At 37.9% G+C, this 27311-nt stretch overlaps 1 protein-coding gene across 2 annotated transcripts in view; it reads left to right on the top strand.

Annotated features, from left to right (window-relative positions):
- PTPRR (protein tyrosine phosphatase receptor type R) overlaps window positions 1-27311 on the top strand; it is a 111588-nt gene that overhangs the window by 36871 nt on the left and 47406 nt on the right. Inside the window, exons 1-5 of one of the 2 annotated variants that reach the window (XM_070755708.1) lie at window positions 11972-11983; window positions 12241-12354; window positions 13661-13813; window positions 16195-16305; window positions 18674-18936. In XM_070755708.1, coding sequence (XP_070611809.1) covers window positions 12250-12354; window positions 13661-13813; window positions 16195-16305; window positions 18674-18936 — 632 coding nt within the window. In that variant the 5' untranslated portion in view covers window positions 11972-11983; window positions 12241-12249. Of the gene's footprint in view, window positions 1-11971; window positions 11984-12240; window positions 12355-13660; window positions 13814-16194; window positions 16306-18673; window positions 18937-27311 lie in introns of those variants that run through there. The other variant, XM_070755707.1, reaches the window with a different exon arrangement.

Here is a 27311-nt window from a genome sequence, read left to right as displayed (position 1 = left end):
TCAAGTTACTTGTTGATTAGCTTATATGCTTGTCTGTATTCTGCAACTGGAGTACTGTATATTGTGCTTTGCCTGTTGTATCCAATCTACACCAAAGACGAGGAAAGGCTATCCCTGCTCTAGGGAAATGGAAGTTGAATGGTATTTCACTTATTCCCATCCTAAATGCTATCTGGCATTATCAGTATTATTTTTGACATGCTTCTCTGTAACAACCAATGTGCACCAGTCTTTTGTATGTCTTCTGCTCACAGCCTTCTAAATAATCCTGTCTTCCTTTGCAACAGAAAGACAACAACATTCTGGGGCAATTATCTTTTAAGATTTTCTAGGTAAGGAAATCAAACAGAATTTAAATGCACTGTGACAGTTCAGTTGCTGTGAGTCATGTCAACACTAAAGCGTTTCGGGTTTACTGATGAGTTTTCCAAAGGGCAAAGCATATTGCTGTGCATAGAAAAACATCCTTGAAACAGAATGAAGGCACTGATGCAGTAAGTGAAATTCTCCTGTAAATATTAACTGGCAAAGAGGCTATTCTGCATTAGCAAGGAACACCATTCTCAAACAAATCTCTATATAAATTCATGGAATATAAGTCACAGCAAAAAAAAAGATTTTTATCTGCATTATGCTATTTGATCTGTAAATATTTTGGAAATATATAGCGATGATTTGCATCTAGTAGTGAAGTCAGACAGACACCGTAGCAACATTAACACAATTTCATGTTCAGTAGCACCATGCAGGAAAAAAAATATCAATGGTTTTCACAGCTTTCCAAATTTCATTCAAATGAAAAGATAATTTAATTCATCATAGCTATAATGTGTTGTTCATGCCCTGAATGAGTCCAAGATGACCAAAGTTATGTGAGTGTATGAATGTTCTGTGTTTCAATGAACCACAACTTCTCCAGCTCACTGTAGTGTCCCTATTTCATATGCTTCATTTAAATATTTCCATATCTCTTCATAATCAAAAGAATTGAAGATTAGTGACTAAAAGATGAGTAAGAGAACAATAATAGAATAATAACAGCACTTCAAAATATCTCCAAGCTTAGAGCTTAAATATACAATTTAAAAAATCGGAAGACATTTTAAAGCACTTTGAATGTGGAAAAACTGAAGACTTTTTCCAAGGAAAGCAAACGTTGGAAATTGAAATTGAGTTTTTTCCCCACTCCAGCCTTAGTTTTCAATATGTTTTGCATTGCTGTAAATGCAAAAGATCCATGTGAGTGTGCAATTAATATAAGAGAGCAGAAAACTAGTGCTTTGAATTATTAAATTTCAAGATCTTAAATCTATTTTCTTCTTACAATACAAACAAAAGCAAAATTATGTCTGCAGCATTCCTAAGCAAAAAAAATTGCCATTGGTTTTTTAAAAAAATTATATCTTAGGAGTTGTTAGTACAAAGTGCTAAGACAACTGCTGTATTTAAAAAGTACATTTTAGTTGTGCTTTCCCCTCCCTTCCTTCCTCCCTCCCTTCCTTTCTTCCTTCTTCTCTTCATCAGTTGGGATTATACCTGCATATAACATGCCATTGAACCATTAGGTTGGAAGAAGCTGAGGTGAGTGACAGGAGTTCACTCAATTATACGATGCTAGGACTTGAGCTGCTGAAGCATAGACCTTTTCCAGCAGCTTTAGGCCACTGAGCTTCATCCATAAAAAGGAAAAGGATTGGAACAGAGGTGAGAGGAAACCCAATGGACTTAGGAACAACTGGGATCCAGAAAAGGATGAGAGCCTAAGTTAAGAAGACAAAGCAATAAGCTGCTGGGTTGGAGTAGTGAAAATGATTCCACTCAGGCAGGGTTTAATAAGACCAAGCAGAACAACTAAGTGCAGTGGGGATAGCTCAAAAACAATGAAATTCTATCACTTGACCTTTACTCAGTTCTGTTTTTTGAGTAGGCTCTATACATTTATTGAAAATTCTTTTGTAGTTGAAATCATACTTAGTTACAGAAAGTCTGTGACATGACATTTGTGAATCCATAATTTAAAATGGAGCATAAACTAATCCCAATAATGACAGAGTTAATGCTGATTACTTAAACTGCCAATATTCCACTCCAAGTGGCTTTTATGCATATTCCCTGTCAGTGGACAGTTTTTATTTTCTTAAGCTTCAGAGATTTAAGCAGAAGCATGATAACAGATGGTGAGGGGGTGAAGATTAATTTGTAGTTACATAAAGGATAGCAGTAGAGACAAATAATGAATGATATGATGAGAAGGTATCAGTAGGACACTGGTTGCCAGGAAAAAATGAGTTCTGTAGAACAGTGTTTCCCAACCTTTTTTGAGCTGCGGCACATTATTCATATTTTCAAAATCCTGGGGAACATTGAACGGGGGGAGGGGCTAAAGAAAAGTTTGGACAAAAAAAATCTCTCCCTCCCTTTCGCTCTATTTCTCCCTCCCTCATTCTCTTCCTTCCCTTCTTTCTCTCTTTCCATCCCTCTTTCTTTCTTTCTTCCTCTCTTTTTTGCACTCTCTCCCTCCTTCCCTCCCTCTATGTCTTTCTCTCTCCCTTGCTCTCTCTCTCTCTTGCTATCTCTCTCTTGCTTTTTTCTCTCTCTCTCACTCTCTTCCTTCCTCTCATCTCTCTTTCTTTCTTTCTTTCTTTCTTTCTCTTTATCTCTCCCCCTCTTTCTCTTTCTCTATCTCTCCCCCTCTTGCTCCTCTCTCTTTTTCTCACTTTCCCTCTCTTGTTTTCTTTCTCTCTCTCTTGCTTTCTCTCTCTTTCTCTCTTGTTTTCTTTCTCTCGTTCTCTCTCTTGCTATCTCTTTCTCTCCCCCTTTCTCTCTCTCACTTTCTCTTGTTTTCTCTCTCTCACTTTCTCTCTCTCATTCTCTCTCTCTTGCTATCTCTTTCTCTACCCCCTCTTTGTCTCTCTCTCTATCTTTCTCACTTTCTATCTTGCTCTGTCGCTCTCACTCTCTCGTTCTCAGGAGGCTAGCGAAAGTGATTTTTCCAAGGGCGCAACCGAAGCCGCGGCCGCCCCCCACGCGCCTCTACTCCCCTCTCGCCCCTTGCTACTCATCGCTGCCTTCGCCGAAAGTGCTTTTGTCCTGGGCTCTCAGCGAGGGGGCTGCAGGAGAGGCGGCGAAGGCGATCTCTCTCGTTCTCCGGAGGCTGGCAAAAGTGATTTTCAATGTCGGGGGCGCGGGCCGGTGTGCACTCTCCCCCTCCCCCTGCCACATTCAAAGTAAGCCGGCAGGGGGATGGGGAGAGAGAGAGCGCCGGCCCGCGCGCCCAACATTGAAAATCACTTTTGCCAGCCTCCGGAGAACGAGAGAGATCGCCTTCGCCGCCTCTCCTGCATCCCCCTCGCTGAGAGCCCGAGACAAAAGCGCTTTCGGTGAAGGCAGCGGCGAGTAGCCAGTGGCGCGAGAGGGCTAGAGGCGCGGGGGCGGCCGCGGCTTCGGGGGCGCCCTTGGAAAAGGGTGTGCGGGGGTGCGTTTTGGGGTGCACTGGCGCAGGCGTGCGTGGCCTGGCACCCTCCTGCTCCCACAGCCAGTGCTCTCCCTCCGGGCCCCAAAGGACATTGGTTGCCGCCCCCACCAGGGAAGCTCCAGCTGGGCGGGGCACTGCTGGTGCCTCCGCCCTGGAGCTCTTGCCACCGCCATCCCCCGGCTACTACCTGGTGCCGCTGCTGATGGCGCCCTCCTCCTCTTGCTGCCGGTGCGAAGAATGAAGCTCTCCTTTTTTCCCGCCTTCCTTCTTTGTGGCCCAGCAGGAGAGCGCCGGCAACAGCGGCATCGGGCAGTAGCCGCACCGGCAGCGCCCCGCCCAGCTGGAGCTGCCCTAGGAATTTCGCGGCACACCTGGCCATGTCTCGCGGCACACTAGTGTGCCGCAGCACACTGGTTGGGAAACGCTGCTGTAGAATATAGGTGTAGATGTGAAGTGCTTCAGTTTAGTTCATGGTTTTCAAAACTTTTGATTGGGATTATATATTTTTTTTCTCTATTCCCAATATGCACTTTAGCCATTCCCTTCCCAATGATTCCACTTGATATCTTAAAAGAATGGCCCAATTGCAGAAGTATTTCTGCAGAAATATTAAACCACAAAATGTAGACTATTCTTTATTAAGGGGCGTCAGGCCCCTTCTCTGATTGTAAAAAATTACCTGATGCTCACATGAGTCAAGCTTCTAATGGTGAAGATAGATAATTAGTTCCCCACAGCTGATCATGTGCCGTGCTTCTACTAATAAACTTCCTGGATGTGTTATTGGGAGACATGTATACTCCATGTCACCCAAATATTTGATGCATCCTGCCTGCATCCGTTCATGTAAGATAACAATTAAAGTTGTAGTTATTAAATAATTGTGCATATGTGAACTGAGTTTGTCTTTCATCCCCTGCTTACAAGATCCAACAGTATGCCCGAGAGCTATCTATACTAATATCCAACAGGGATGATGGTAACATGAAATGCAGCAGTTCTAATTTATTTATTATTTATTTATTTATTACTTAGATTTGTATGCCGCCCCTCTCCGAAGACTCGGGGCGGCTCACAACATGTAAAAACAAATCATAAGCAATCAGACAAATTTAAAATATTTAAATATTTAAAAAAAACCATATGCTAACAGTCACACACACAGACATACCATGCATAAATTAAACGTGCCCAGGGGGAGATGTTTCAGTTCCCCCATGCCTGACGGCAAAGGTGGGTTTTAAGGAGTTTACGGAAGGCAGGAAGAGTAGGGGCAGTTCTAATCTCCGGGGGGAGTTGGTTCCAGAGGGCCGGGGCCGCCACAGAGAAGGCTCTTCCCCTGGGGCCCGCCAACTGACATTGTTTAGTTGACGGGACCCGGAGAAGGCCCACTCTGTGGGACCTAATCGGTCGCTGGGATTCGTGCGGCAATTTGTGACTGTTGAATACTTCTTTCCATGTAAATTAAAACTAATTTAAAAGTTATATTCATAATGTGGATTCTTATCCCTCTAGTAGTTTTTCTACCTCATTTGCTGTTTTATTCATCAGAACATATCACATAGATTCTGCACATTAATGTGATAAGTACAGTCCATGTCAGTAGTAATCACCCACAAAACTGAAATTCCATGCATAATTTCTTCACTGAACTTAATTTGAATCTAAACAACACAGATTTGCATTGGACATGTGAGCTTAAGAAAAAAAATACAGGCCAAGTTTTGATGAATTGCTTGTGTTTTCTTTGCCAAGCATATTCAGTGTGTCAAATGGATTTTGTGCTATTTTTTTCTAAGCTACTCATCAGTTGCTTTATGTCAATTGGTAACATACAACTCATTATACATAATAAAATCAATATGTCTTTACAAAATGAAAAACAGCTGAAGTATGTTTTCTTCTTCTAAACCACCTCAATGACTTTGCAGTACAACTAATCTTAATGTCGGTGTTCCAAAAAATGTCCCCATCCAAATAAGACTCCGAAGCTAGAAGTATCTCAAAGTTCCAATTTATTAGAAATGCCATGTTGGCAACATCTGGAAAAAACCCAAAACTGAAAACGTCCAGGTTTTCTCCACCCAAACTAAAGGTCAAGTCCCTGCCCAGCACCCATATGTCCATCACACGATCCCATCAGGCACCATCCAAAACTGAAGATGCCTTCCTGTCACAGCTGCCCGGCACAGCAGCCTTGACTTTCTGGAAAGAATGTTATTTAGACTACTATTTATTTATTTATTTTATTTATTATATTTGTCAAACAAGTATAGAATTAGACTTTGTATTAACATAACAAAGTATAAAGAAGTGATAAAAAGGATGATAACACAGAAGGATAGGGACGGTAGGCACAATAGTGCGCTTATGCACTCCCCTTACAGACCTCTTAGAAAAGGTGAGAGGTCAATAGTAGATAATTTAAGGTTGAAGATTTTGGGGTTAGGGGAAGAAACAACAGAGTCAGGTAGTGAGTTCCAGGCATTGATCACTCTGTTGCTGAAGTCATATTTTCTGCAGTCAAGTTTGGAGCGATTTACATTTAGTTTATATCTATTACATGGTCTTGTGTTGTTGTTGTTGAAGGTGAAGTAGTCACTAACAGGAAGGACGTTATGGTGCATGATCTTATGAACAACAGTTAAATTAGTTTGGAGGCGATGTAGTTGTAAATCGTCTAGCTGTAGTATTTGAAATCTGGAGGAGTAGGGTTGTTTGTTTCAAGAAGAGTAGTGAAGGACTGTTCTTGTAAAGTATTTCTGGACTCTCTCAATTGTGTCAATGTCAGTTATGCAATGTGGGTTCCATACAGGTGAGCTGTATTCGAGTATTGGTCTGACAAATGTTTTATAGGCTCTGGTTAGCAGTTCAGTGTTTTTATATATCACCTACTCTCTCTCTCTCTTTCTCTTCTGCTCTCTCTCTTTCTCTTTCTCTTTCTTTCTCTCTCTCTCTATATATATGTGTGTGTGTGTATGTGTGTATACACACATATACATACGTACTGCATATCACCTACTCCATATAATCCACACTCCTAGTAAAAAATGTTTTGAATCCATATTGATCAAATCAAACTATTTTGCTTCAGAAATATTACACGATCATTATTTCCATAACACACCAAAAGCTGAGTTGAGCTGAGTGAATGATAGAATAATATTGCTAATGTGATGGGTGGATTAAAGAGCATGGTAACAAGTGAAACAAGTGAAGCTCATGTCGCCACCTCACTGCTGAGTGTCCTCTTATAACCAGCACTTGTTATTTAGATTGCCATGACATTTTACCTAATAACAGGTCTGATCATAAATATCAGATAGCTTCAAAGACGGTTATTTGACCAAGAACTGTCTTCTCCAAGCCTTCCTTTTCTTCTGACAGGTCTTTCTCCAGTTTTTTTACTTTCTGGTTCTCGTAAGCTGCAGGAGCACCTGAGCTGTATCCCAAAGGAGTCCGTCTCAGTAGTTCTGGGACCAGTTATGCAGGCAGTGACTTTACAGGGAGTGAATGGGAATTGCTTTCTATTTCTCTGTTGACTTAGAAACCAGTGCATGATTAGAATGACTCACAACCTCTTCAGAAAATGAGATAGTCAATGAGATACATAGACCTGAGAGCATCAACGATATCAAAGAAAATTAGAAAAACCTGGATATTACCTAAGGTATAGTGTTCTTTCTTTCTTTCTTTCTTTCTTTCTTTCTTTCTTTCTTTCTAACATAGCAGAACAAACTTTCGTTAGGCAGGGCTCAGATTTTACAAACAAACTTAATATTTTACTTCTTTTATATTTAAAAGTATAACCTCAAGGCAAATAATGACATTCAAGGTACTGTCATAAAAATATGCTTTTTCTCTTGATTTTATTCAACTGGGGTTACTTGGTCTTGAAAATATCAACCTTTTGATGCCTCAGTCTAATACTCCACAGTATTTCCAGGTGAATTTATTCCCATTTTTATTTGAATTGCTACTGTATTTACAGCCATGGACAATGTAAATTATTTTTTAAATCCCCAGTTTTAATTGGCAGTTTAATAAGAATTGCATTTGTAAGTTTTATTTCATTCAATTAATACAAAGTATTTGGTGTGCTTTCTGTAAGTGTGCTTTATCACACTTTAATATTGGAATATTAAAAAGTTAACATAAAAGTGATTGGATTTAGGATCCATCACTGATTAGATCCTAATTTTAAAATATAACATTATTGAAAGTCTGCTATGAAAGTCTAAAATAAAAGTCTAAGCAAACAATTAAGTATCTGCTTCTACAATAGTTGCAACATAAAGAGGCAACCAACTTAAAGTATGCACAACAATTTATGGAGCTAACTATATTATAGAAAATACTAGAAGAACAATCCAAAGATAATAGGAATGAAAAACGTGAGGGCAGCATTACACCTAGACACACTGATATCTTATCTTCTATGGCATGCATATTTTCCTCCCTTGTTTTGTAGAAAAATAAACGATTAAATGTTATGTTTATCTTTAAAATGTTTTAAAATTAAAATTAAAATGCTTTCTTAGTAAAATTATTTTTGTTCTATAATTGCAGGCAATTGTACATAAAGAAAATATTAGAGACTAAATAAAATCTACTTCAACATTTAGAAATTTATTGACTGAAAGGTAGTGAAAATTACAACACGTATTTAAAGTGGTGCAGTGCAAAATTATGAATTCTATAAAAATCTATATTCTCTAAAATAATATGTCACATCAAAACATCTATCTAAGGAGTAGAAAGGACAAAACTATAAATTAGATAATTGTTCAAGTTTCCTGAAGATCTTTCTTGAGATGATCGCTTTTAAACTTGTTTTTAATTAATGGGCTGGATCTAGGACAGTGATGGTGAACCTATGTCTGCTGGCACACAAGCCATTGCCCTAGCTCAGCTCCAACCTGCATGTATGTGCTGGCCAGCTGATTTTTGGCTTGCACAGAGGGTTTGGGACGACATTTTTGGCTTCCAGAGTGTCTCCGGGGGGATGGGGGAGTGCGTTTTAACTTCCCCCTGCTCCAGAGAAGCCTTTGGAGCCTGAGGAGGGTGAAACATGAGCCTACTGGGCCCACCTGAAGTTGGGAAACAGGCTGTTTCTGACCTCCATAGGGCCTCTGGGGGGTGGGGGAAGCTGTTTTTGTCCTCCCCAGGAATTGAATTATGGGTGTGGGCACTCACACATGCATGATAGTGAACGGGTGCATACTCTTTCAGCACCCGAGGGAAAAAAGGTTTGCCATCACTGATTTAGGAGAAACAGTCAAGTTCATTGTTGATCTCAAATTAAAGCTGTTTGCTAAACTAAATAACAATAATAGTCATAATAATTGCACACAGCTCCAAAAGATTCTCTTCAAACTAGGTCAATAGACTTCAGTGATAAATGTAATGCTATATAATGTACTGTATATTGGAATAACAAATAGCAAATAGCAGTTTCATAAGTTCATTACTGAGATCTGAGCCGGCAGGAACATCTCTATGAACATTTCAAACCAGTGTGTACTCACTGTGAGAACAGTCTCAACAGTCTTAACTATTCCTATTCCTAACACTCCACATTCTTGACCACATCATATCTGACTCAAAGAGTGTCAAAGCCTGATATGTGTAATAATCTTTGAGCTGGCCTGACAATAAACTTTTTCCCCAGAAGGTTCAGGATTTATGTTTAATAGTCAATATAACCTTTTTCTCTATATTAAAACAGATATGCTTTTGGTATTCATGGCTTGCAACCAAAATCTTCATGCAGGAGGACAAAAGAATCAAATTAATGCTAGTGGGATCATGGTGACACAATGCAAATATCACCTGTTTTTATCTGCGTGGTAATGTCACACCAGAGCCCAGAAGGAGCAGAGTGTGTGTCATGAAAGCATTATACTGTTTTCATTATTCTTTAAAAAGCATGAGAACCTATGGACATCAAAGCTCCACAAAATCTTCCAGTTATTGAAACAGTCATTTGAATTCCATGATGCAACTTTCTTACTACAGATCATGAGCAGAAGTTTGCAAACATTTTTGCCATAAATTTGCAATATTTGTTTATTTTCCACCAATGAAACTATTATACATTTAAATATTATTAAGTTTTAGTCTTTTTATTTTTATTATATATGTATAACCTAATAATATATTTCATCATATACAGTATATAGTCCTGAAACCTGTAAACTGTCACTAACAGTTGCAACAACTAGATTAATAAATTCCATTGGGAAACTATGTTCCCTGGAGGGATTATCTTCTCCTTCTGGGTTACTAAGTCACGGCTGCCAGCATGTACAGTATATTCAAACATGAACTCACCTCAAGGAGCAGGTGCCAAAAATGATAAACAGTACAGATCAACAAGGCATAATATGACTAATTAGTGTAGCCTGGCTTCAAAAGATACAATACTTCCTTTGTTGAATTAAAGGTGCCAGCAGTATTTGAAAAATTTCTAACCAATTAATCTCTTTCCATTGTTCCATTGAAGATTATTGCCCAAGATATAAGTGGTATGTAAAGAGACTTATCTTAAAGGCTTGTGGAATGGATCCTACTCATAGAGCCTTTCTCATCATGTAAATTCCCTTGTGGCACCTACCCACGGTCCAAGATGAACAGTGAGATCAGCTTCATTAGGCAGGGATGCTGTGGTGTTAAAAGTAGGCCAAGTCACACGGCCTAAGTGGTTAGTATCTGACCTAATCAGAGTTTTCATCTGGCTGAAATATATTTAACAAAGTGAAATAGAAACAACATCACAATTTCTATCTTAAACAAGCCTTTCAATTGGTGCCATCCCAGAATTTTCTGAAAATTCTAGGATGGCACAAATTGGAAATAGGAATTGTGATGTTGTGAAATATATTTGAATACATGCACGTATACTTTTTTTTGTTTATAATCATGCCTAATGTAAAGAGATTAAAAAACTAATTTCCTTGATTTAATGTATTTTTATAGATTATGTTCATGAATATAAGTATTTTATTTATTCGATTTTTATGCCGCCCTTCTCCTTAGACTCAGGGCGGCTTACAACATGTTAGCAATAGCACTTTTTAACAGAGCCAGCCTATTGCCCCCACATTCCGGGTCCTCATTTTACCCACCTCGGAAGGATGGAAGGCTGAGTCAACCTTGAGCCGGTGATGAGATTTGAACCGCTGACCTTCAGATCTACAGTCAGCTTCAGTGGCCTGCAGTACTGCACTCTACCTGCTGCGCCACCCCGGCTCCTTTTTCCACTCCTATTTTGTTCAAATCTTCTCCTGAGATACTGTTTGCAAATTAGTAAAGTGAATTACAAAATTTGAAAAAAATAATTTTTTAACGAAATCTAAATTTGGGTTCACATATTGGTCAAAAATACAAACTTAAATCATTCAGTGAATTAAAATCTCTCTCCTCTAGTGAAATGGTATTCATTTGTTGCGTCTACAGAATTAATTAGACCACAGCTTAATTTTATTAACTCACACACATCACCATGAATTAACTGGGGCTAAGGCAATAAATCAACACACTACTTATACATACCAGTTACTTTTTAATTGATATATCCCAATGATACTTAAACTTTATAATTGCTCAACTGCCTACTGCACCCTTGCAAAGAAAACTCAGGAGCAATACCTGCAATAAACATTTCTGGACAAAAAGGGAGTGCCCTTTTTGTCCAGAAAGACTAATAAGGTTAAAAAGGTGCTGGGCTTTTCCTCACTTGCTGGCTAATCCCTAATAAAAATCCTAATTTCAACTGTTGATTGATGGGCTTAATCAATGTCATGTGGGCACTCAGCAAGGTTTCATTTGTCAGGTTGGAATGCCAGTTTTCATTTCAGGCACATATGATACCCCAAACAAGTTGGGATCTGCAGTTGTTTAATTTCCACATTGCAAGAGACATTGATTAATGCCAAGCTCAAAAAAATGACATCCCCCATCCCCTTTAAGTTTCAAAGTATCTAATAGAAATGTGTGGATGTATCAAATTCCACTGGTCTGTAATTTCTCTGGCTTCCCATGTTTCAGTCATAAGGGATATCCTCCCATGGGCTTCTTTAGTACCAGTTCTCAGGATATTCACAAAGCATATGCACAAAGGCAGAAATTGTTGAAGATATTTTCTTTCCCTGGAAGAACTGTTCTCCAAGGTATTTGCCCACCAATTTGGTGGAGAATTCATGTTTCTTCATCTTTAGAAACAATAAGATGTAGTCCTAATGATACATTTTTTTGTTTTTGCTCCCCAGTCTCATTTACAGTGCAACCTATGCAAGCCCCAACCATGTCCAATCTCATTTAGCTTCTTGAAAGCAACTATGAGTAGTAGCTACTCCAATCTATCCAGTATATTGTTTTATTTCTAGGAAGAATGATAATAATCAGAGCTCATTTTCCTGGGTAATGCTGTTTCACTTAGTTCCATTACAATATATTGTGATCTAACACTATAGCTCGTGTAAAAGCTCCAGGAGTGTAGCCAAAGAGGTTTCTTTGACCTCATGGTGAACTTAAGGTTATGAAAAGAGGAAATGCTAACATTCCTTAAACTAACATCCATTAATAGTCTGGAATCCTGCACCCTGAATTCACTCCTCCAACTCTTGTTCTCTTGTTTGAAATGCAAATTGACTTCACACATTGCCATCCTGGGAAAAACCATTTGCACAATTCACGGAGGTCACTCATTAGCAGGGAACTGTGTGTGCCTTGCAAGATTAGCACTGTTTGGATTTGTTTTTCAGACTCTGCAAATGGATGTAAACAAGTTGAATATCACATTGCTTCGGATTTTCCGCCAAGGAGTGGCTGCTGCTTTAGGACTCTTGCCGCAACAAGTGCATATCAATCGACTGATTGTAAGTGGCTTAGTTTCATGCTTGCTATTGCATAGTTTCACCTCCTGGAAATAAAACCAACCAGCCTGATAAATAAATGATTCTATATACCTGCTACCTATAGAAGTAACAATATGGACAAGAAGGTCCTCTGGGATATCTCATCCATGTGTAGTAGCAGCCCAAATTCATCAAAGAATGACTGCCTTTATGCTGAAGGTTATGGTGGTCTATAATCCACCACACTGATTCAATGCAGTTCAACAGATAGACAACTTTTCAGTCTAAGGATGAGAGACTGACTAGTACAAAGATGCCTACTTACAGTAGCATCTATTCTGGTTCTACCCACTTCTAGTGTAGCTTCATAACCAATATACCATATTATTGATAGATAGTTAGGCAGGCAGTCAGGCAGACAAGCATAGTTACAGAAATGTAAATAGGTATATATATTATACATGTACATATGCCAACTATCGTTATTTTATTTGTATGTACTTGCCATTGCAAGACAAGTTTAATTCATGTTCCAAATGCTACAAATGATGCAAGCCTTCTAGGATAAGCTTTACTGTATTGTGACTGCAATTGGCTACCTATAATCTGAGTAGAAAAAGCAGCCACCCAGCATTATATGAAGCTAGATGATTGGTCTATTGAATTTAATAAGAACTAATGTGATGGCCAGACATTTCTACAGGCATGCTTTCTTCCATGCCTGAAGAGGCCATGAGTTGAGGCCACACGAGAAGTGGACTTTTTCTTCTTCTTTCTGCTAGGAAATAACAACTGAAGTAAAAGTAATTGATAATAATGTCAAAAACAGATAATTTTTTCTTCTGGTGTATCACTTTTTAATTTTTTCTAGCAATGCCTTTGTTTCTCTTTCTTATGCCCCCTTCTCTTCCTCACCTGTCTGACAAAAAGAGAGCCAAATGACTCTTACTTGCCAGTTAAGGGCTATTGCAATTAGGCTGAGACAATAAGTTGCCCATCCATGTTCTTTCCAAAGGCTTTCCGCAACAGTGATATTGTCACTAATTAACAAACCTTGAAATATACCATAAATAGGAAGGAAATCCATATATTTGAAACTCAGATTTTGATATTCAAAATATCAACTTGGATCCAATTTGAACTTCTAGATAGATAATTCTAATGTAATCTCAAGAATTTGGACTGGAAAGGAAAATGGAAATTCATCCATTTCTATTATTCGTTTGACACTTGCAAGAATGGTAATTTATACCGTTAACTATGTTTATTCCTCCTCTGTTTTTTTTTTTTTGAGCTATCTTTCTCTTATTTTATGTATTATTGCTAGGGCAAGAGGAACTGTGTTGAACTCTTCATATCTCCAGTCAGTAGTAAAGGAGTTTCTGATACTATACCATCCAAAGAAGTGCTACGATCTCTTAATATCAATGTCCTACGCCAAGAATTGACCCAGTTTGGAATTACAGAGATATCCCCAGAGGTAAGTTATCATTATTATAAAGTGCTAATATGTTACTCATCGGTACTCCTTTAAGACCTGTTATTATTTTGCAAACTCAGACAATAAATTATAAATAAATACCTTTCTAGGTATTTATTTCTATTTTCTCTATTATAAATTCCCACCGTAAATTCATTGTGTATCTAAGGGATTGAAGGTGCTAACTAAAACAGTACATTAAAGATTGTAACGTGTTACTCTTTAAATAGGACTAATGTACAACATATTGGAGCTTTGTTTTCATTTCATGGTTAGAAATCAACTAACTGAAAGTCATCTGGTATCGGGAAGTATCCTGAGGGCTGATTAATAGAGTTTCTTTCCACAAAAAGCTCAAGCATATATGGTTTTTTCTTTATTTTGTACAGTAAGTTACATTAAGTCAAACTGAGGGAAAGTGACTGACTCAAAGTCATAGGATCATCAGGTCAAGGGGAGACTTTCCTCAGCATAAATGCTTAATGATTGTAACTCTTATAATGTTATAAGTAACATTAAGCCACTTGTTACAGCTCTTTGCCTCTTCACTTGAAAGTAAAGCAGTCCACTACTGGTTTATAATGTTGTTATACTTTAGTTTGATATTACATAGTATGAGTTTGGATGTATGCAAAAAGAAGTGTAATTTTAAAATGACACCAAAAATGTATAGTCCCGGCAGCAAGCATTCAACAGGCTTTAATTTTAAATTAGTATAAATTAGTATTAAATTAGTATGGCGAATCTTTTTGGGTTCACATGCCAAAAGGGAGTGTGTGCACACGCTAGTGCACATAATTAATTAATAATAATAATTTATTAGATTCGTATGCCGCCCCTCTCCGAAGACTCGGGGCGGCTCACAACAATGCACATAGTTATGCACATGCCTATACTCATTCCCTCCCCCGTGTATGTACACCCCGAGACGCACTGCCCTCTGCACATGCACACAACCCCCCCATCTCCCATGCATGCATACAGCCTCACTGAAACCTGAGATGGTGAAAAAATGGCCAAATGGCCAAACTGAAAGTTCAGAAAAACAGACTTTTGGGTTGCCCATTGGGTTGTTTTTTGAACTCCAGGGCTTCAAGAAGCTTCCCTAAAACCCCCAGAGTGCAAAAAACAAGACAATGGGCAAACAGGAAGTGCCAAACTTCCAGTTTGTCCGTTGGGCTGTTTTTCACACTCCGGGGCTTCAGGCTTCCCTGAAGCTTCCGGGCAGTGAAATGGCCTTCTGCAAGGCCAAAAATCAGCTGGTCAGCACATGACATAGGACAACGCTTTGCATGCCTTCCAATATAGCTCCACGTGCCACGTATGGCACGTGTGCCATAAGTTCACCATCACTGATATATAGGATTGCAGTATAGTTCAGGAAAGCATAAATATGTCCATTCATATGAGAACCTAATATCAATTTATGTAGACTTTGATGTTTTTTTGTTTTTGTTTTTGTAAAGGAGTTTGTGCTATACCAAATATATCTTAAGAGTTATTGATTTTAATAAATGCAATGAATTATTTATTTCATGGATAAAACAAATAAACATAAAACAATGTTTCTGTTCTTTCTTTCTTTCCTTGTCCCATTATTTCATCTTTTTTCCTCAACTCAAGTCATTTTCAATTCCTAGTGACCACAATAGAACTTTCAATAACTAAGTAACTTAAGCCCATCCAACAGTAATTGAGTCAATTCAACTGTAGCCAGTGAAGGACTACAAAAATTATTACTACCACACTGTGGCTGTAGCTTATACAGGACACCCTGAATTTTCTTTCAACATCTTTCAGTGCAAATTGGGTGCTCTGGGATGGAGCTCCATTTTTGCTACTCCACTGCGTTCCCCCCCATTCGGGCAGCAACCGACCCCTGACTGTAGCCCGCCGTCTTATTTTTCCTTCCACCTTTCCCAGCATCACAGCCTCATCCAAAGAGCTGGATCTTTGCAATAATGTTTAGAAATCAGGCTAATTTTAGGCTGGTCATTTGTGCATTAAATTAAATCTTTGGATTTATTTATTCAATAATACATTTCTTCATTTTCTTAGCTGTCCATTATATTTTTAGGACATTCCTCCCATAAAAGATGTTGAACTTCAAAGTCTCATTTTCACTTCCATACAGTGTCAACATTAGATACGTTACAAAATATAATGATGGCATATCTATCTGGTACATATTTACTGATGCAAAAATTATAAAAATAGAAATGTATTATGTAAATGTAACCTTATTTGGTTCATTGAAGCACTTTATATTATTGAAGAAAGATAAAGCTTTATATTAGATTGACAATGATTCTCAAATGCACATCCAGAACCATATAATTACCTCCCCCCCCCCCCCCTTTTTATATTTTTATAAGTCAAAGAAAAATGTTTTGCAAGGCAAGCATGAGTCGGATAAACTCTGGAGTAAAGAAGGATTTTATGCTGTCATAATCTTTCTCAGCATCTTTGTTGTTATTGTGACATGTCTGATGGTAAGTCTGTTAACTTCCATTATCACTGTTTTCGCCTTTCTGAAAAGCAAAACAAGCTTTACTAGTGCTGAAATTATTTCCTAAGAACAGTCCAGTCTTTTAGCCACAAACAAAATTAATGCAAAATGAGGCATAAAGTGAATCTTAATCATGCATAGACCAAGTAATGCTATCATTCAGTTGACTATGAAGGGGCACTTCCCCCATTTTTTAAAACAGGGTGAGTTCATTTATTGGTCCTCAGCCAAACACATGCTTATAATTGGCATTGTAAATACATGGTGTCTTAAAAAAAATAGTAATTGGAGTAGAGGCAGAGTAAAGCATGGACTGAATCCAGATTTTCCATTCTCCTATTGAACAACAAATTGATTTTTTATGAACCACAGCAGCTGGATTGGAAGAGAGAGAAAAATTATATGCAGAATCCATTTCATACCCAGTTTTAGATTTAGCTAAGAATGCCCCAATATGCTTATTTGGTTCTTAGCTGGCAAATTTTAAAAAAACACAAATGCTTCTTTAGGAATTTGCTGCTAATTGCAATATGAAAAAAGACAAGACACATATGATGAAATCACAACACAAAGCTTATTCTTTGGCACTTGCTTTCCTATGTCACATTCAAACGACATATTCATAGGTTTTGCATCAGAATGTCATGATGCATTTTTTATCAATTGTCCCAACTGCCATGGTGTCCTTCTTGGAGTAACTCTGGATGCTTTCAGGAAAACAAATAGAGTAAAAGTCATTGTAAATGTGTGTAAAATAATGATGCATTATGATTAGTACAATTTCTTATTGTTTATATGCTGAACGATAAAATGGTTTCTAACATTTAGGCTCTGACTAGTAAACTCTAATGTATCAAGCCAAATAATAAATATGTTCATTTACACAATTTTAATTAGATTCCACATGGTTTGATTTTTGCTTTTGTTTTTGTCAGCTGTAATATTACAGGCTGTTCACCTTATGTTTCCATCTGTTTTTCTGGACTTAAGTAGTGATGGATGTCCTTTTTTAATTTTCAAACATTACTGCAGTGCCCACCTTTCAATGACTTTTTTTTCATTTGAACCAGTGGCTTCTTTGTTTTCATTTTCTTTCATTATTAATGCATATCTTTCTGTTCATTCATGCTTAGTTGTGGCATGTTGACTTTCCGTTATATAATAATTTCCTGTCCCATAGATGGGGGGAAAATTATTACCATTACTACAGAGGTGGGTTTCAGCAGGTTCTGACCTGTTCTGGAGAACCGGTAGCAGAAATTTTAAGTAGTTCAGAGAACCGGTAAATACTACCTCTGATTGGCACCACCCCTTCTATTCTCTGCCTCCTGAGTCCCAGCTGATAGGGAAGAAATGGGGATTTTGCAGTAACCTTCCTCTGAAGTGGGGAGGGAATGAAGATTTTACGGTATCCTTCCTGTCCCACGCCAACTAAGCCATGCCCACAGAACTGGCAGTAAAAAATTTGAAACCCATCACTGCAACACTGGTTGCTATTTTGTGCCTATTCAATTATTATTATATCCTATTTATTGTTATTAACATTGTTTGACAATTCAGACAATTAGAAGGAAACAATTGCTCTGTTTATAAAGGACAACCCAAAAGTGAATTACAGTAGGTTGTACCTGTCACATTTTCTCAGCCAAAGACAATTATTTATTTATTTGTTTGTTTGTTTGTTTATTTTTTATTTATCAATTAGATTTGCATGCCAGCCTTCTCTGATGATTCGGGCAGCTCACAGCATATAATATAAAAATACAACACAAAGGCAAACAGCCTGGAGGCTGTTAGGGTATGGATGGGTCCCAACAGACTAAGACTCAATCCTGACAAGATGGAGTGGCTGTGGGTTTTGCCTCCCAAGGACAATTCCATCTGTCCGTCCATTACCGGGGGGGGGGATTACCATTACCGGGGAGGGGCATTATTTATTTATTTATTTATTTATTTATTCATTCATTCATTCATTCATTCATTCATTCATTCATTCATATGTATTGGTAGTATACAAAGATATAACAATGTTTATATACATGATACTAGTAAGAGAGAAACATTAGGATAGGGGACGGAAGGCATACTGGTGCACCTATGCATGGTATCATTAAATATTATGCTAGAAACCACAGTTGCAGATAATACATATCAAACTAATACAATATTTAAGGAATCCATTCAGTAATTTGTAGAAAAATGTGTGTTTTTTTGTTATTGCTGATGCTTTCCATGCCTATTGGTTATTTATCATATTAGTATCTAATCTTCTATCCAGTTCATTAATAACCCAATGTGAGCTTTTTTCAGAATTTAAGGTAAGAACATCTGTTTTTTCCTGTTATGAACAGGTTTTATACAGAGTGAAAGAGAAAATACAATTTTCTGTGAGACAGGATAAGAACAAAAAACAGGAAATACACCTTTCTTCCGTCCCTCTGCAAAGAACTCCATATGAATATAAGACAGCAAACAGAATGGTCCAACCTGCACAGACCCATAAAGTACTAAATGTTGTAGTAGATCCCCATGGACAATGTACTACTGAGATCAAGCCTCCACTTTCTGCCAATCCATCACCATTCAAAATGAAACCCGTGGGGCTACAAGAAAGGTATGATGAAAGCCCGGGGGACAGAGTTTATTATTCTCTCTCTCTGTAAGACAGGAAAGCAACCTGACATACCTATGAGTCTGCAGACAACATCCTTTTTCCTGATAAATCTCTGTGCCTCATGTACCTTTTATTATTTTTAGGATTACTTTCAGTAAAAACAAAGAACATGGATTTGGCATATAGCTGAATCAAAGCATCAACCTTAAGTATCATTTTATTTCTAAGAATGCCTCCAATTTCTAGGTGGTTTTAGAAAATAAAAATGTACTGACTATATTCTGGTGGTGGCTATGTTGTTGTTGTTGTTGTTGTTGTTGTTATTTCCAAGTTTGCCTTTCAATGTAGAGAAGGCCAAGGCAAATTAGAGATGATAAGGATAGTTTCAGAAAGCTAGGTTAGAAAGCTACCACAGAGTTAGGTGGTGAGTTTCATGCATCAGATACTCGGTTACCAAAGTCATATTTCCTGCAGTCGAGTTTAGAGTGGTTTACTTTAAGTTTGTATCTGTTGTGTGCTCATGTGTTGTTGTGGTTGAAGCTGAAGTAGTCATTGACAGAAAGGATGTTGTAGCAGATGATTTTATGGGCTATGCTTAGGTCCTGTTTAAGACGACGTAATTGCCTGTGTTATCCCTGTGTTATGGATATTGATTTGGTAAGCATTTCTTAAAGAATTATTCAGGTAGTTTTATTGCCTTAAAATATTTATATTACCATAAATGAGTAATAATATATAAGTAGTGTAAATAGTATGTACTGTGTAAAGGTTTGTGTGTTGTGGGAAATGTTTTCATTGATTCCTTAAAAGGCCCTGATTTAAATGACAGGAAAGAGTAGAAAACATTCACATCTAAATCAGTGAATATTGTGCGGTCTATTGTTCAATAATTCTTAGCTTGGAGAATTCAAATATATCGCCTTAAGATTTATGCTGTAGCAATGCAAAGTAAGGTAATGTTCTTAACCCATAACAGAGATAAACTGATGCTACAATGATCATTGCTTTCCCTGAATCAACTTGTACCAGAAATATTTTGCTCTCTAACTCTCTAACAGAAATAATTCACATTTAATTTTATTTCTTGAAGAGCAGTGACATCTAGAGGAAAGAAAATATTGTCGGCCCATTTCCTATTTCATTTATGATCTAAATGAAATCTAAAGAATGGAATGACACAGTTAACTTTCCCTTAAATTCCCAGACAGAAATGTGCAGATGTTACATTATATAATTCCCTCACATACAAGGTTTTACATGATTTCTTTAAAATGGAAGGGAGGTCTCCATTTTTTTCACTGTGTATATCCTTTATGGCAGGTGTCCCCAACCTTGGCAACTTTAAGACTTGTGGACTTTAACTCCCAGAATTCTGGGATTTGAAGTCCACAAGTGTTAAAGTTGCCAAAGTTGGAGAGCCCTGCTCTATTGTGTTTTCAGGTACATTGACCACCAAGCAAGCAAACAAGCAGCAAGTCTCTCTGAGCTATGATGCAGGTTTATAAAGAAGAGTTTAAAGTGATAGTATGGCTCCTGGTGTCAATTTAGTATTTTATTTATGATAAATTATTGTTTGTGTTCATCTGGGAAGATAGGTTTGTACAGTTTTATTTGTAGGCATTCATTTCTTCCCATAGTAGATCAAAATCAGCTTTTCTAGTCTTGTGCTCTTTTAGATACGTCGGCGTGACAGTCTCCAGAATTCCCAATTATCATCTCAACATATTTGCAAAGCACTGGATAGCAGAAGGATGGTCTATGAATGTTCTCTGATTAGCTCAGTAGCCTATCTATTTATCTTTTAATATTGCAGGCTGTGTAAAAGTATTAGCATCATATTTTCATAAACCAACTTATGGACAAGACCAACTAGGAAGGTCACTCCGCGACATATCTTTGCAAAAAGAGAAATTGAGTGTCTCACTATGAAGACAATATAAACGTCCCCCACTTTCCAAAGAACAAGAATGGACAAGAATAAAAGATGGAATGTGGGAAGTAGAGTTGTGTTTGTCATACATTATATTTATTGAGAGCCTGTAGTGATCCAGAATCAAAGGCAAAAAAAATGGTTAGGAGGGTGTAAAACTGAGTCATATTTCACCTGCCAATAACTCTTGAATTCACTGGTATTTGGGTTTGGTTCTTTTTACAAAAAGGCCTCTCATTTTCTTTAAAAGTTGTAATGTGTGTACATATATGCAAGAGGCAAAATATATCCAGAGATTCCCCTAATAGAAACATTTATTTTGTGTTGCATTTAGTATGTTTTCATTTGTATGTTTGTTTACCTCCATCTGCTTGTAAATTCAAAGTTTGCTCCTGGTTTTCTTATACACCAGCAAAAGACTAACTTTTAAACATATAGACTTCTAACATATTGGGGGGGGGGGGCAAGAAATATAAAATATAAAAGCAGTACCAAAAATAAACCAGAAAAGAGGAGGTACATTTTCATAAAGTAGTTTATTTCTTTAATTTTAAAATTAGTAGTGGAAAGACCAGCTGATTCTCTAATTCATTCTGTTGTTAAGATACTGATGATGGGCATCTTCAAGATCCCTAATCTCCTTAATGTTTGGTTGGTTTTGGACAGGAAAGAAAACCTCTGCAAAAAAGTTTTTTTTCTTAGACATGTTAAAGTAGCAAATGGTGCTGGTGAAAAGGAAAATATAACCAGATCTATTCCTACATAGAGAGAAAATTATTTATTAAGGATATATTAAGTTATCATTTCCCACTGAAAAATGTCACCCAAACATCTCTGTTACTCTCATTTATAAGCTACTTCCTATCTGGACTTCACAGCGATGTACCAGTGGAACTCATCAAACTACAACAGCTATAAAATAATTACTAATAATTAAGTATAGGATCCCAGCAGTATTGGACACCAGATGGGAGTTTTCTATAAATAAAACAATTGGGCAAATTATTAGGATGACTTCAGGCATAAACAATCACTCAAAAAAACCAAATAAGAATATACCATTTTCATGAAAGATAAATTATGGAGATCAAAACAATTAATTTATTAAAACACCAACAAGTCTGATCTTGTCATAACTGAAATGACAAAAGGGCCATGCTGCTAATATGAGTGGAAGGATGACAACCATGTACTTACATATCATTCTGAAATATTACAGTTAAAGGATGCTGTTCATCATATTTCAACTCTCAAATTCCTTTGGCTCCATCCCTATCAGGATTTTTTAGTCACAAACTGACCTGGAAACAAACAACTATATTGGCCCAGAAATTTTTAAATTTATTAAAGAAAGGTTCAAGTTACAGAACAAGGATTCAGACCAGAGCCTTTCCATCTGAGCAATGTTTATAGCATGTTGGTGACAATCCTCCCATTCAATCTGACAATTCATTCTCATGAACCTTCCTATAAAGGTGTCAAGTTTTAGTAGGTGAAGAAGACCTATTCAGTCTAAACAGTATCTATAGAAAGGAGTTTACTAAACCTGGAATATATGCTCCATTTTTCTGATTAAAAAGAAAAAGAAAAATCCAGGGAAATTTAACTACCGCCAGTTTAACAGCCTTTAGGGGCAGAGAGGCTCATCCAATTGAATTTAGTGCTTGTCATTTATGAGATCATACTATATAGTCTTTATATCAATCATAATTAAACTTTTTATAGAACAAATAGAAGAAATTTAGCCTGGCAAAGTATACATTGCAAAACTGTGAATATACTGTACACTGGGTTGCCTTCACATCATTTATAACAAGCTCCTATAAGGATTGAGATTATCATCCTTAAGCTATAGCAATTTAAAATAATATTTCTATGAGAAAAAGACTCTTGATATCTACTGCCTTTAGTCTCTCCAGAATTTCTTTTTTAAATCAAGTACAGCAGAATTGCTGGCCACGTGCTATATATAATTATAACAATTATTAAACATTTCCTGCTTTTCCATCCAGTATTCTGTTAAAGGCAATTGCTTGACATTAAGCATTGTGTGGCTTTTTGCAAACTAAATAATGAAACCGAGCCAGTGTTTGTGGATGATAGCATAGACCTGAGGCCCTAATACATGTACAGGAAAGGTTTTGGAATTTCCTGACTGAAATATACAGCTTTGCATAGATTTGGAGGATAAATTTACTCTATTGTGTTGAGATGAATATGCTTTCTTGTGCTTAATATAACTCTTAGCTATTGCTTTCAGGGAAATGCCAATAACAACTGTTTTAAGCACAGGGTTGCAATGATCCCAAAAATGGCATTTTTAATTTTTTTATGAGAACAGTATTTCAAAACATTTGTAGTAACTGTGTTTAGCGCTCCTTTCCCCCAAGTGTTATACATAGTTATTTAGCCTAAGTTATGGTTAAGTTTATCATTATCTGTATCCAGAATAGCCAGCATTTTAGTTTACTCATCGATAAGATGTTAAATTGCAGTTTGCATAAATCTAAAATGGTGATTGCAGGGAGTTCGCACAAAACAGAAAGCCTATAACTGAGGTTAATGTATTTGCACTGGGATGGGTGAACCAGACTGCTTAAGTTAGCATATCTTGCAAAGACAACCATTGCAAGTGTTTCATTAAATCCAGGCATGCAGAGATAATGTCACAGTGTTGTCCCTTTTAACTACCCGCTTTACCCCAAGGAAATGAAAAGTTTATTGTCCACAGCATGCAGATGGATGATTTTTCAAACAAGGGAGAAAAATCCTGTATTATAGTTGTATTTCTGTTAGAAAGGATTACCAAAGATACAGTACCATTAATAATTTTCTATCTCTCCAATATGCTATTACTTGTTAGTATCATGTATGGCAGTTTTTGCAAATATTTCTATCTTAACAAAAATAGCATTAAAAGCAGAGATGTACGGTAATAAAATTAATTTTAAAGGATTCACCCACTTATGTAACACCCAGCATAGAACTAGATACAATGCTGGCCGTGCTCATGGTACCCATTAGTTTTTCTGCCCTCCCTGTGTCTTTTTTAAAATATTATTTTATAATCATTTCAACGGACAAAAATGGGAAGTTGGCATGCTGCAAAGAAAAGACCCAGCCTTTGCCATCAACTTTATCTCTAAGAATGTTCCTGGTTTGCAGTTGTTGTGACTGGTTTTAGATTATATACAGGAAATGGCTGTACCAATCAATTTTATTCCCAAGATGACAGGAAATCTTTGCTCATTTGTTGATTGTGCATATTTTTGCTGCACCACCCAGTACACTTTTTTTCTTGGCTGAACTTAAAACAAATTAATCAGTGACCAACATCTGGCAGACAATTTTGCTAATGTTAAGTAATGTCACAGTGATCTGTTAAAAGGTTTGTTATATTGTAAACAGATGAAGAAAGATAACTGTCTGAACATTACACATTTCTAAGTTTTTTTCAGATTTCATTCCTATACAATTACTTTGAATTATGTCACCATAATGGCGGAATCCGGTGTGGTGAAAACCAATGGTTCCTGAGCTGTTAGCTGTTAGGGCAAATGGAAGAGTCTGGACTCAGGCTTCAGTGACAACAGCTCTTTATTCAGCAACTATGTACAAATCCAGCAACTGCTTTCCTGACAGTTTGCCCTTTTATTGGGAGCTGTCAGGCAGCTCCTCCCATCAGGCTGGCTTATTTTCCTGCCTGAACAGTGGACCTGATGGGAAACTTCTTAATTGACTCTGTATCAGTGTTCCAGTGAGCATTCAAGAAATAAATCAGAGTTCAAACCTTCGCCTTCTTCCATGTTCCAATTTATTAACAGAGCCATGTTAGATTCAAACTGTAGTCAACTCAATACTAACGTTTCCTACAGTTCGCCACCCAGGTTAAAGTTTATCCCTTGTCAAAAGTTTAAAACTTTTACAAAAGTGTTGTCTTTGGCAGAGTGTCTGTCTATCTCAACTGAGGTAACTGGCACGGACTCTAGGCTATAAATTAGGAAGACTGGGTTTCCAGGGGTCAGATCTTCTAGGAGTTCTGGCAGCAGACATCTACTAAGTTCATCCGCATGTCCCAGGGTCTTTCCATGGCAGTGGATGAGTTTATAGCTGTATGCCATCAGAAAGATTGGCTAACGGTTCATTTGTGGCAACAAAAAAATGAGATGGGGTGGGGCCAGCCAAAAGTCCCAACAATCGATTATGGTCAGTGATGAGTTCAAAATCCAGACCCCTACAGGTACTCATGAAATGTTTTGACCCTGGTCACTGCAGCCAGCGCTTTTCTGTTCAGTTGGCTATAATTTCTCTTTACCCCATGCATAGTCCTGGAATAGAAGGCAACCGGTGCCTTGGTGCCATTGGGTAGTCGGTGGCTGAGGACTGTCCACACGCCAAATGGGGAAGTGTCGTAAGTCAATACTATGGGGAGGTTTTCATTGTATTGGATCAATAGGCTTTTTACTGTGACAAATACTGTGGCTTCAGCCTAGTCCCAGGTCCACTTCACCTTCTTCTCTAACAACAGGCGTAACAGTTCTGCAACCATTGTTTTTTGCTTTAGTAAAATGCTGTAGAAATTTAGTAAGCCCAAGGTTTGCAGTTCAGTCTGGTGTGGAGGCATTTTGGATAGCCTTAATTTTGCTTTTTGTGGGGTGAATTCCGACCCTGTCAACCCAGTACCCTAGGAATTCAACCTGAGGCACAGCAATTGATATTTATCCCTTTTTACTCAGAAACTCACTTCCCTAAACCTGGTTAGTATGTCTCTTAGACAATTTATGAGCTGCTGCTTATTAATTGATGTTATTAGGACATTGTCAAAATAGGGCAGCACCCCAGGAATCTTTTGCAATAATCTGTTCATAACATATTGAAAAAGTCTTGGTGTCATGCAGACTCCGAATTGTAACTAGTGGCATTTAAATGCACCTCTATGAGTTACAATGGTTTGGGCCTCTGCCATAGCCTCATCTACTGGCAATTGCTGGTATGCCTGTGCTAGGTCGAGTTTGGCAAAAAAATTACCCAGACCCAGGGAATGTAGTAAATGATGCACAATTGAGACAAAGTAAGTGCTTTGCTGTAGGGCTTTATTAAGTGTACATTGGAAATTTCCATATATGTGGACAAAGCCATCAGATTTGATTGGCATTATGATAAGGGTTTTCCATTTGGTGTGTTTGACGGGTTTCAGAACCCACTGGCTAATTAGTTTGTCCAACTCTTTATCTATTTTAGGTCAGAGGGTGAAGGGGAGCCTCCTGGGTTTCATCCTAATTGGGATGCTCTTTGCGTCTAAATTGAAGGATATGGGCATCCCCAATACTTTCCCAGGTCTGAAAATGGCCTGGAATTCTCTGATCAGGTTGTCTGAGCTGTCATTTATGATAGTGTTGATGCCGCTGATTCCCATGCCAAGGAATTGGAACAATACAAGCAGGGGACCACTGAAAACAGTTAGTGATAGTCCCCCATCAAAGTTTTTGAATTGAACTTTGAATGTTCCGTACTCCAGGACAGAAATGTGGTTTCCCTGGTAATCACTGAGTTTCAGCTGTTGGTGCTTCAGGTGGCTCCATTTAAGGCTTGGAACTGGCTGCTTCAGGGTGGCTCAGGAAATGATAGTTGCTGATGAGCACGTGTCTATCTCCATGTTGCATGGACCTCCTTTGATGCAGATTGTCTTCTGGAGACCTTCAAACATTCATTTCTTCACCAGGGTTTCCAGGGCTCACTTTTGAATGACCTCTGTTTCTGGCTAGGTTGCTGGGGGTCACACACAAAATGATGGTGGTTAGCTGGCTCGGCAAACCCTTGCCAGGTGCCCTTTTCAGTCGCACCTCAGCATATGTCCTCAGAAAGGGGCAGCATATAAATACAAATAATAAAATAAATAAATAAAATAAATATGGCATCCTTATAGTGGCAGACTTCTCTTGAATATTTCCCCCCACAGCCGGCACAAAAGTGTTGCTTTTCCTTGGTGTCAGGGGTTACTTTTTTGTGTTCTGAGTGAAGTCGGGATACTTTTCCTTGCTGTCATCCAAGTCTTCATGTTTGATGTTTCTTTGAGGAACATTTGATAACATTTTTGAGCCCAGTGGGGGAGCGCCATGCTTCTGGAGAGTTTCAGCCAAACTGTCGGATGATTCCGTCACCCTTGCCTCAGCTAATGCTGCCTGCAGAGTGAGGTTCGGCTTGGCTAACAACAGCCATTGCAGGTGGAGGTCCCTCATTCCACAATGAGTTGGTTGAGGAAGATCTCATCCAAGTGTCTGAACCCACAGTCCTTTGCTGCCTTTCGAAACATGGCGACATACTGGTTGATAGCCTCCCTGTCTTTTTGATATTATCAGTGGAATTCGTGTCACATCATGACTTTGGATGGCATCAAGGTGCAGTGCATCTTCAGGGTGTTCTATAATACTAGCCATGGTATTGA

This window comes from Erythrolamprus reginae, chromosome 6, assembly GCF_031021105.1.
Source record: "Erythrolamprus reginae isolate rEryReg1 chromosome 6, rEryReg1.hap1, whole genome shotgun sequence".
Classification (NCBI taxonomy): Eukaryota; Metazoa; Chordata; class Lepidosauria; order Squamata; family Dipsadidae; genus Erythrolamprus; species Erythrolamprus reginae.
This window is presented reverse-complemented; position numbering and strand designations above follow the sequence as displayed.